General features: G+C 36.6%; 1 protein-coding gene across 1 annotated transcript; it reads left to right on the top strand.

Annotated features, from left to right (window-relative positions):
- Nucleotides 1–1,633: 1,633 nt before the first annotated feature.
- LOC132043924 (protein EMSY-LIKE 3-like) lies at nt 1,634–11,648 on the top strand. Its single transcript, XM_059434389.1, has 10 exons — nt 1,634–1,951; nt 3,295–3,509; nt 3,600–3,709; nt 3,827–4,079; nt 4,167–4,370; nt 4,454–4,522; nt 6,838–7,080; nt 7,149–7,217; nt 7,299–7,362; nt 11,246–11,648. The coding sequence occupies exons 1-10, from the start codon at nt 1,924–1,926 to the stop codon at nt 11,287–11,289; spliced, it is 1,299 nt and encodes a 432-aa protein (XP_059290372.1). The 5' UTR covers nt 1,634–1,923; the 3' UTR covers nt 11,290–11,648.
- The last annotated feature ends 349 nt before the right edge of the window (nt 11,649–11,997 follow it).

Below are 11,997 nucleotides of genomic sequence, written 5' to 3' on the forward strand. Positions count from 1 at the left end.
TAACGGGCAGAAATTCTGCGTTATACAAGTCAGTATAGCGCAGTAATAAAGGATTTAACTAAGCCGTTACAGTTAAGTCCTTTAACATAATAATTCTTGCGTTAAGAGTACTTTAGTATCAGTTTTTTTATTAGGGTATTTTGGTTTATTTTTTCTTTTTTTGGGTCATTTTGGTTCCCAGCTCTTGTATTACTATTAATATATAAGCAACTAACTTGAGGAGCTTAGGGTTAGGACCACGTATGCCTTGGTATATCTTTAAGGCATTTGAGATATTTAACCCTTTTCTGTCTTTCTTGACCTTATGTGAACCTCGTACACCCACGAAAATATAACAACTTGATTTAATTGGCTTAAATAGGCTCAGTTTTCTTGACTATTTCTCTTCTGCCTTTGTGTTGTGCTGTTAGAATTTCTTTGGACCAGAACTTAATAAGCCGTAATTTTCATTAGATGGGTAGAAAGACATGGCCCCCACACAATTATTTAGTTCTCTTCATTAAAGTCTTGATTGTGGAAGGACGCTACTTGTGACAGCAGCTTCGGGTCAATAGGAATTGTCCGAAAACCCCCGACGATTTTAGTTTGTTCTCTTACTTATCGTACTAATACTCCCTTATCTGTAAATAAAGCTAACCTTTTGGACTTTTGTCCCTGGCTCTACCGTTATATATTAGTAGTGAAATATAGTCAATTAGTACAGTCGAGTCGTGGGGTTCGTGGAACTCACGGTATTACCCTCCAAATTGTTAGCTTTACCGTTTGAATCAAAGTAAAAACTTCATAGTGCAATTTTTCAAACATCTGTTATATTTGAAGCGCTTAACATGGAAAGTCTATTAAAAGAATGAGTAGAATTGGTTAAAAATATTGGTCAGGAAAATGAATTATGCACAGCTAAATTAAATAGTTATTGTACTTTAAAAAGAATAAAAATTTTAAACAGCTGAAAATCCACTATTTTAGCTAAACTTTATTTGGTTAAAATAAATGAGTTCCTACTAAATTTTTAATGAATTTGACGCGAAAGAGAAGAGATATACCGCTAAAAATAGTCATTGAATCTAAAGAAGAATAGAAGAATATAAAAACACATTATTGTAACTACATTAATTTGGCAAAAAAAAAAAATCGCTAAAACAATATAAAGTTGGGGATAAATCATTGAAATAAATAGCCACTGCACATGAAAAAACATAAAGTTGGGTATAAATTATGCATCACATATTACGAATAGACAAAAGGAAATACAAGTTTGGAACAAATACATTATTGTATTATGATTATGTGGTAAAAATGAATTATTCTATACGAAAATATTCTTAATCTACCCAATCTGTCAAATTCAATTTGGAGTAAGCAATTAGTTACCACTTTATCTTAGAAATTTATCCTTGATCAGGGACAGATATGGTTCACGTGAATTCAATAACTTTTGTTTGAATTATATATTTGAATTATAAAATTCATAAAATAATGTATAACTTTATTCATGTTTGGCCCGAGCTTTCCCACTAGTTTATGAGAAGTTATGAGTTGGAGGACGTTCGAATGAAAGGATGAATCCCTAACTTTCCAACCAACGAGTCACTATCTCATAAAATTCACAGTTCAGCCCCCAAACCCACGTGCTTCCAATTCCTCGCGGCAAAAACATTTTTTCTTTTTCTTTTTGGGGAAAAGCGATCAAAGGAGGCGGAATTCAAATCCTAACATTAAACTAAATATTAAAAACCAATTTCACGTCCGCGTTCCCCAAACTCATACTCTTCGAAAAATCACAGCCAAATTGATTTGCGTACTTGTGAAACCCTAACCCTTAATCTTGCACTCTTAAACAACGCCATTCTTGTTTCTTTCGTCTGAGTTCAATTTGATTTCATATATTTTGGGTTCTTGAAGTTCCAAGTTTGAGAGCTGGCTATGGACTACGAGCCCTACGATAGCAGTGGTCAGTTTTTACATTCACAAAAATATTCTTTTTTTTTTTCGTTTTCTGCAACTTGATGTTCAATTAGGGTTAAGGGTTAGTCAAACTAGCATCTACATTGTTATTTACGTGTAACGTTCCAAGTTCTTGTCTCTTATCATTAGTACGCTCTCGTTCGGCCATAGATTTAAGTTGAATTTTGAAAATTTGAGTTTTTGAAGTTGTGATTCTTGGAACTTGAAGTTGTGTTTGGACTTGCATTTTACTTGGAAAAAAATTTGAAGTTTTGTGAGTGGAAGTGAAATTTCTCCCAAAAACAGATATTTGAAGATAAATTTTCAAAATTTGATCCATAATCTATGGCCAAGTGCTAGCTACGACTAGGTTCTTGATGTTCAATTAGGGTTAGTGGAACTAGCATGTATATTGTTATTTATGTGAAACATTCCAATTGTTTGTCTCTTGTTATCACCACTAGGTTCTTGGACTTGGAAATTTTGAGCAGTTGCATTCAATCGATCTAGTTCCGGCATACTTTAAGGAATTCTTTTTCCTTTTTAACTTTTTCTTTGAGATATGTTCGTCAGTTGGACTGCTTATGCTTTGTGGTTGGTGTTATTTGTTTTTTCTTGTATGTGTCGCCCCTTCCATGGTTATTGGCTTTACAGAAATTGGATTGGTTTTCTTGTAAGAATTGAAGTGTTTTATGAAATAATGAGCCTAAAGTAAAAACACTGAACTTAATTCATCTCCTTCAAAAAGTCTTTTTGTTTGTCCTTCTAAAGTTAGAACATTTACTTTGCTATGATGGAGAAAAATGTGAACATAGTTGGTACCTAAATTTACGTTATGGATGTGTATGCGGCTTGAAGGCTCGTGATCTGACATATTGTAAAATTTGGACTTTTTAGAAGTGGCATAAGATTAGAGAGCTTGCCTAAATCCAACTACTTTGGGTTTAGGCTTAGACATGTTGGTATGCTTATATTAGGTTTTCATCCTTTTAGAGATTTTTATGGAAATAGTAACCACACTCTATCTTTTATTGAAATGAAGATTGTTGTATGGTTGTTCTTATTGGCACTCCAATTTATATTGCACAGAATGTGATCCTTGCATCCATATCGAGAGTGGAACGATGAGGATCCATTTTGTTTGATGTAGTTGTTGTCCACACCCGTCTTTGGTCCCTGCAGGATGAGGTGACAGTTGGATAATTCTGTGTTGGCAATTAAGTTTACAAATTTTTCTCATTGTATGGCGCTAGTATAGATGAGTTTTATAGTTTGTATTGCGTTTTTAATTTTGTATAATGCATAGGGTTACTAGCATTCTAGATCTCAGAAACACTCAGTATTATGCAGGAACTGATGATGATCTTCCTCCATCACATCAAAATAGGATTCCAAGAGGTAGTGGTCGCATTACTGGAAATGGAAGATCTGCCGTCATTGGTTCTGTCGCCTACCAGAGGATGTACGGTGAAACAGATATGGAGGCCCAAATTCACCAGCTTGAGCAAGAAGCATACAGTTCGGTTTTAAGAGCCTTTAAAGCTCAAGCTGATGCCATTACATGGGTATATTTTGTTATTAGTATACTCATGAATCTCTTGTTGTATTTGTTTGATCTGGTTTAAATGGCTGCTCCACTAATATATTTTCTTCAGGAGAAAGAAAGCTTGATAACTGAGTTAAGAAAAGAGTTACGGTTGTCCAATGAAGAACATAGAGAACTTCTTGCTAGAGTTAATAATGATGATGTCATCAGAAGAATAAGGTTTGCTTTTACAGCTACTCCTCACATTCTCCCTCAAGAATTTATTTAGTTAATCTTTGTGTATTTCGGAGTTTGTCAAAGCTCTAAGGCTAACCTGACACTATTGCTTGCTTTTAGGGAGTGGAGGCAATCTGGTGGGCATCAACCTGGTATGCTGGGTTCTGGTCAATCTGTTCATGATCCATTACCCAGCCCTTCTGTCTCAGCGTCACGGAAGAAACAGAAGATAGCCCAGTCTTTACCTTCTCAGTCCTTTGCTGGACCATCTCCTACTTTTCATCCACCTCCAGTGACTGCTGCAAACCAGCCATCTTCATCTGCTGCCAAGAGAGGACCTATGGTGGGGCTGAAAGGAAAAAAGCATAAATCTGTAAGTTGGATGTGCTAAGAAACTTGGAAGCTTGCATACCTATCAGTCTATAGTTCTGATATTTTCCTGCTATGTGTATCTTCATAGGGCCAGATGATGCCTGGCGCGCCTTCGATGAAAATGCAGTGTGTGACTCCTGGTCCTTCTGGAAGAGCTCAATTTGGTAATCGGGTTTCTGAACCTGCTGAAGCAGCATCATTTGATACATTGATTGGAAGGAAAGTGAGGACTAGATGGCCTGATGACAATAACTTTTATGAAGCAGTCATAACTGATTTTAATCGAGCTGAGGTATGCCTGATCTATTTTACTTGGAACATTTACTCGTTTTGCTCCCTATGGTTGAATGCTGAAATCTTCACGCAAATTTTCAGGGTAGACATGCTCTTGTTTATGATATGGGTACTGCAAATGAGACATGGGAATGGGTCAACCTTGCTGAGGTAGTTATATGCTATTCTCTCACGCAGTAAAACATTTACTTTTTTGCTTGTCCTATTAGAAAATCCTTTTCTTATTTGATTATGAGGTCGGTAATACCAAGAAACATTGCTATTCTACCACTTGGAATATTGTATGATATGTATATCATTGGCTTGTAATGTGGTAAAGAATGTCTTAAGATTTTCATGGGCAAGGTTGCTCTTCCAAGCAACCGATAAGAAATAGTAGGGGAGATTAAGAATGCAAGCTCAAAATTATTCTTAATAATGTAACGGACCACTTCTCTCAGAAAAGGGCTACGAAGGGCAATAAACCCATGTGAAGTTGACTTTACTTGATTTCCCCTTGATAAGATAATTACCACATATTTATAAGTACAAAAAGAAGATAGCTATTACATATTTTGATGGGCAACTATAGGTGTTCTACTTTTAACCTGTTACCTGTAAATTATTGGTAACTAATTTTGTGTGTACTCATGGTGAAATCCATATTTCGTTGCATGTGTCTTTCCAAATTTAATGAAGTTTGGAAGGCTGCTTCATACTTCCATTTTCTGGAATATGCATTGGCAGAACCCTGTATATAAGCATCACCTCAAAAGTTGTAGTGTAGGTAAACTAGTGAAACCAAGAACAGCTCTTGTTGTTATCGCCAGTATTTATGTATAGTGTTAGTGTTCTGACATTTTCTATGTAGCGTAGTTCTCCTCGGATGATGTCAAGGTTGTTTGGTTGTTCAAGTTCTTAATTATCATATCACCAAGTAGTGATTTTGTGAAATTTCCTTTTCTGTCATCCATATATTATTGAGTTTGTGTTCATGTCTTTTGACCGTCTTCATCCTAACGAGATTGATAATTTAGCGTGCATAAATCTGTTCTAAGTGTATCATGTTATATGATAGTCTTACTTTTTTGTCCTTGTAAAGCCTTTGGTTGGACCACTGTTTGTGCATGTGAAGGACGCCATAGGGGTAGTTTTCGTCTGAGATTGTTGAACTAGCTTGTTTTTTTTTTGAATTGTTTTTTTTAAGGAGCATACATATGTGAGTAATGAGTTATTTTGTTAGTCTTTTAGTGAACTAAAGTCGTCTTGCATTAAGTATTTCTGGGAAGTTTGTTTTGGATGCTATACATTCTCTTATTCCTCGGACTGCTATATATTGGTTAGGATGGGGATTTTCTTGATGTCAAAAAGCGTATAGTATCTTGGATCAGTTTTACCAAAACCCTCATTTACCTGCTTTCATCTCTTTTGAGGTGGAGGGTGGTTTTTAGCTGTTTTAGAGTACCATTTTCAAATTTTCACTGTTACCTTTTTCCCAAGTTGTAGCAGGGTTTTCTTTCACCAGCAGTTGAATGTTATGTAAAGAATATAGTCATGACTATCTTTGAGCTTTGGTTGTTGGAACACAGGTCACTTTGTGGAAATTGATATTAATTACCTGGATGCTTATTGAAATGATTTGGGAACCTTAACTGGATTACTCGCTGTGAACTCTCTGGAGTGTGATAATTAGTATCAATTCAACCATTGTTAATAAACTTTAACTGGATTATTTGACTACTGAAAATTGCACTGATCAATTTTTTGACTTTGTTAACTCCCTAATCCTAGCAGTCTTTTGTCTGTATAGGAGCTAACTCATATATTTTGTAACTTTTAGAATCTGCTTGATGTTTTTTTTTTTTCTAATGAAATTTCTTACTTCATCAAAAAAAAAAAAAAAAAAAGAGAAAAAAAACTTGCAGTGAACTCTCTGAAGTATGATAAGTAATATCACTTCAACCATTGTTAATAAGCTATGAATGTTTCAGGCACTAGTCCCTTCTTCAATAAATGATTATTCTACTTGCATTAATCACATAAGGAGACTTCTGATTCTGGTGTTGACATACTAGCTTGCTGTGTGGATTGCCCTTCCAAATGAATGGACATATATTATCTTTGTTACAAAGTTTAATGTAAGACATATATTTGTGGGGATTTTGATTGTAAAAACTTTCTCAGCCTCATTTCTAGACTGGTATTGCATGATATTATCTGCAGCATTTTGCAGAGGCATCCAGATGTATGTCTGCTACATGCCTGATATTCCAAAATGTGAAGTCTGAACAATCTAGAGACTTCCTGTTAATGAAGCTCCTCATTCACCTGTCATTAATTCTTGATAATTTGTGTATGGTAATGTTTATCAAAAAGGAAGAAGAAACAGTATGGCATATGGTAATCGGTTTTGTCTTCCAACATTTCTTTCAGTTTTTTTGAAGAGCTTCTTCAAGGTTTAGACTTGTATTTCCCTGCCCTGACAGATTTCTCCCGAGGATATTCAGTGGGAGGGTGAAGACCCTGGAATTTCTCATCATGGAAATTATGGTGGATCAGGTCATGGCATGACTAGACCTGCTGGACGTGATAGTGCTCCAGGTGCAGGGAGAGGGAGGGGCTTGACTAAAGCTCAGTCCAGAAAAGATTTTCTACCATCACAGAATGGCAAAGGAAAGAAGGGATCTGATGATATTCAGTTACTTCATACAGATACATTGATCAAAGAGGTAAGCGCTGCATTTGTTGTCTGCCTCACATATTACTTTGTACATTGTTGACTGGTGAATGTGGTCAGGTGGAGAGGATCTTTGGCGCCGGCCATCCAGATCCTGTTGAGGTTGAGAAGGCAAAGAAAGTGCTGAAGGTTAGTGACCCTCAACTTAACAGTAGCTGTTAATACTCACAACTTTATTGCACAAGGATACTGACTTTTCGTTTTGTGTAGGAGCATGAGCAAGCACTTCTAGATGCCATTTCAAGGCTTGGAGAGTTATCTGATGGTGAAAGTGGTATGACTTTGTGGAAATGGTTTTTCATTTCTTTCTCATTTTAGGCATTGTTATAAATTCGTCATGGATTTGGGACTTTACCCTATGACCTTTTCTAATTCTGAACTCCTAATCCTTTGTCTCATTGCTTTTTCTGTGATGTTGCGCTTTGAAACTTTGTGTTGTAAAAGTAATAATTAGAAACAACTAATATTAAAGTATGACCATTATTCTAATTCCTCTGAAATTCTTTCATAATTCTAAAGCTCTTGTGAAAATAAAATAAGCAAATAATTGCTATAATGAAAGAAGTCGTAGATGTTTCGGCATCTGTGATGTTTCTAATTTGCATTAGACAAAGTGGTGTCCTGATTCAATAGACTGTGCGGAACCACTCTACTCAACTGGCTAAGTAGATAGAATATTATTTAGGGTGTGTTTGGTATTGAGGAAAATTTCAAGAAAATGTTTTCCAATTTTTTCATGTCTGGTTGGTCAAAACCTTTGGAAAACATTTTCTCTAGGAAAACAAGTTCCTTAAAAATGAGGAAAGTGACATCCTTGGTGGAAGTAGGGAAAATAATTTCCGTAAGTGACACTCCACATTGATTGTTCCATCTCCATCCTCCAACACACCTCCCCTACCCACCCTCAAACCCCTAGCCCCACCTCCATCCCATAGTGTTTGCCTAGATTATATGTAAATGCTTTTATAACAATATTTTCTGCATACTTATCAAACACCAGAAAGGAAGTAAGAAAACCCCTTATTTTCTTGGAAATGTAAGACACGTTCATATTAAACACACCCTTAATATAGTTGTCAAGGTCTATGGGAGTTAACTGGAGCATTAGTGGGACATTGAGAAAGAAAAAGTATTCCAATGATGGAAATAGTTGACAATTGGAGGTCTAGGGAGTTAACTGGAGCATTAGTGGGACATCGAGAAAGAAAAAGTTTTCCAATGATGGAAAAGAGTTGTGTGTTTAATGGAATCCCGAAATTCTTGTGAAACAGATGGAGGTTGGCGTGCAGTGTAATTCCTTGATTAGGGGGTCAGGTTGCTTTCATGACGGTGATGAGGCGAGGGGAGGTTGAGAGTAACTGAGCAACTGGTGGTTTGAAGGAACAGATGATAGAGCCCATATTGAGCTTGCCACAGTTATTTGGGGCATTCCTTTTAAATGGTCCACATTTGAAACCTAAGTTGCTCGGACTCTTCTCTTTTGGTGCCGCACCCGTGTCGACACGACATGGCTGTGGGATACATACCGGATATGGTTAACCGATTTTGGGTACTTTGACCAAAATCGACGGAGAAATTCGGGACAGATGCAATGATTTGTATAATCAAAACAAAAGCTATGGTGAAATTGAAGAAAATTGTATATAGAAATTTGGAATTTCTATGTCAGTCTTTTTTTTTTTTTTTTTTTTTTTTTTTTTTTTTGGAGAAGGTAACATATTTGTATATTTATATATATAGAGACTACACAAAACTGTGTAGTCCCCCTAATTACAGATCAAAAAAGGGTAAGCATCTGATCCTGTGTCATCTCACAAGGATTCTAATACATCAGAGATTGATTCATTATCTTCTAAACCTTTCCCTTTACACCAAAAGTAGAACAGCCCTAAACACTTCATTTTAATCTTCTGGCAATGGGTGACTTTGTCTTCAAAACATCTTTGGTTTCTCTCTTCCCAAATTGTCCACCAAATGCAAGCTGGAATAATCTTCCATCTCATTTTCTGAATTGCGTTACTGCCTTCTCTGTTCCAGCATGCTAGCACATCAACTATCTTACTTGGCATGGTCCAGAGAATCCCCCCTATAATTGAGGAACATCCTCCATAGTTGTTCAGTCAGTGCAGTGTAATTCCCTGATTAGCCTGGTCAGGTTGCTTTCATGACGGTGCTGAGGCGAGGGGAGGTTGAGAGTAACTGAGCAACTGGTGTTTTGAAGGAACAGATGATAGAGCCCATATTGAGCTTGCCACATTTATTTGGGGCATTCCTTTTAAATGGTCCACAGTTAAAACCTAAGTTGATCGGACTCTTCTCTTTCGGTGCCGCACCTGTGTCGACACGACATGGGTGTGGGATACGTACCGGATATGGTCAACCGATTTTGGGTACTTTGACCAAAATCAATGGAGAAATTCGGGACAGATGCAATGATTTGTATAATCAAAACAAAAGCTATGGTGAAATTGAAGAAAATTAAATACCTTGTATATAGAAATTTGAAATTTCTTTGTCAAGTCTTCTTTTTTTTTTTTTTTTTTTTGAGAAGGTAACATATTTGTATATTTATATATATAGAGACTACACAAAACTGTGTGGTCCCCCTAATTACAGATTACAAAAGGGTAAGCATCTGATCCTGTGTCATCTCACAAGGATTCTAATACATCAGAGATTGATTCATTATCTTCTAAACCTATCCCTTTACACCAAAAGTAGAACAGCCCTAAACACTTCATTTTAATCTTCTGGAAATTGTTGGCTTTGTCTTCAAAACATCTTTGGTTTCTCTCTTCCCAAATTGTCCACCAAATGCAAGCTGGAATAATCTTCCATCTCATTTTCTGAATTGCATTACTGCCTTCTCTGTTCCAGCATGCTAGCACATCGACTATCTTACTTGGCATGGTCCAGAGAATCCTCTATAATTGAGGAACATCCTCCATAGTTGTTCAGTCAGTGTACAGTGCAAGAACAGATGATTAATTGTCACAGGTTCCTCACCACATAGAAAACAACTGGAACATAGATGATGACCTCTCTTACAAAGATTGTCCAGTGTGAGTGCTTTTCCTGATATCTCCTTTTGGGATTCTCCGCGTGATCAATATTTTCTCTTTGGAATACCTTGTAAAGTTTTACATATAATGTCTCATAATTTAGACATATTACTCTATTTTTAGATATCTCAATTATTAGCTGAATCCCCGCATCTGTATCCGTACCTAGATCCATACCCCAGAATCTTAAAATTTAGATCATGAAGGATCTGACCTCTAGATCCGCACCCATATCGGACACCCGCACCTGTGTCCGAGCAACTTTAGGTTAAATCATGTTTCTAATGGAAAAATGTTTGGGGGAGATTTTTGAGTGTTTCTGGGAAAAAGAGGACTGGAAACAAGTGAACAGTCTGACATCTTATTCTGCCTCGTTTTGTTTTGGAAAAAGAAACAGTAGGAATCAGATATTCTACTTGATTCCTATGGTTTCTGTTTCCCAAAAAGCAAAAACAAACAAAATTTAATCTGTCAGAATTGCATAGCATCCTAATGGTCCTTGTACAATTTAAAATCAAAATGTTCTCACCAGATTCGAAAATGATTTTGGTGAATGAATATCTCGTCCAAAAAAAGGTGATTTTGTGGAAGTGAGTATAAAGGTTTTATCCTTTTTTTGGGAGGTGGGGGTGGGAAGGTGTCTGTACCTTATAGAATTTATTCCACCATCACTATTGTTGTCGGCGCTTTTCTCTTTGAAGCGTGTAATCTCCGGTGTTGGTGTTTCTGCACACCTATGAAAACAAACTGAAATGTCCTAAACTTGTACTATTGCATTCGACCTTGTAACATCCTTTTGTTCCATTAAAGTATGTCCTCAATGACATTCTTAAAGTATATTGGCTTAATGAGGAACCAATAATAATGATGGTAGTAATAATCTGTCAATAATAAATATTAGTAGGGTAAAATGATAACAATTGTACTGTTTTGGTTATCAAAAAACAATATTACTGCTTTTATGTCATAGCATTAGGTATATTTTGTTCTGTTTGTGCTGCATACACTGTTATAAACTTCATGGCCCTGCATCGGCTTTCTATAAGTTCACATTCTTCCTTACCTGGTATTCAGCATGTCTTTGTACTATTGCAGATGAACGCCATTTCATGCATGGGCAAGCCATGGATCGGGAGTAAAAAGGAATATTGTGGGGGAAAGCGAGTAGTATAAAATGGCTGGGGGCTGAGCCACCTAAAATAACAGCCACAATGGAGAAGGCAAGATGTGTACTAGATCTTTGCCAGCGTCCGTGCACCAGAATGATTCTAGGCCTGTTGTATAATGCCAGCTTCAAGAAATGCTTGACAACATTAAATTATTGTAGTCTAGTTCTTTGAATAGACGCGAAATTGTAGTTAGGAATGATTGTTTCCCCTAGTTAGAGGTTAGTGCTTTTGTAAAATTAGTTACAGTAGCAATTTTACATGTGATGATGTAAACAAGTTTTGTTAACACCTAGCACGTTGATTATGACATCCCAGTTCTTCTTGTGGTCTCTTCCAAATAAGTTATTCTTTCTATTTCATTCCTAATTTTGGCATTGAAGTTGCTTGAACATAGCCAGGTGCCCGGGATCGGGTGCAGCTGCTCATCAGTCCTTGTCTGTCCAATCCTTGCATTGTCGCTAAACTGTAGCCATCTCATTAAAATGACATGTGATAGTTATTAGGGAGTTGTTATTTGAAAAAAGGGAAAATGATACTGTGTGTCCAATGGCCTAAAGTAATGTCACATTTGGCCAATATTTGGGCTTAATGCCTTAAGGAGTCCGCTTGGCCTAAAATAATGCCAAAAAATGGCTGGCCGGGGCTAAAAAATAATCTTAAGCGGTTGACGCCCAAAAA

Source organism: Lycium ferocissimum, unplaced genomic scaffold (genome assembly GCF_029784015.1).
Source record: "Lycium ferocissimum isolate CSIRO_LF1 unplaced genomic scaffold, AGI_CSIRO_Lferr_CH_V1 ctg3057, whole genome shotgun sequence".
Taxonomy (NCBI): domain Eukaryota; kingdom Viridiplantae; phylum Streptophyta; class Magnoliopsida; order Solanales; family Solanaceae; genus Lycium; species Lycium ferocissimum.

What these genes read in the sequence shown, in the direction of transcription:
- LOC132043924 (XM_059434389.1), top strand. Translation starts at nt 1,924, where the DNA reads ATGGACTACGAGCCCTACGATAGCAGTG. An exon ending in CGAGCCCTACGATAGCAGTG is followed by an intron (nt 1,952 to 3,294) that starts GTCAGTTTTTAC and finishes AGTATTATGCAG; the next exon opens with GAACTGATGATGATCTTCCT. An exon ending in CAGATACATTGATCAAAGAG is followed by an intron (nt 7,081 to 7,148) that starts GTAAGCGCTGCA and finishes GAATGTGGTCAG; the next exon opens with GTGGAGAGGATCTTTGGCGC.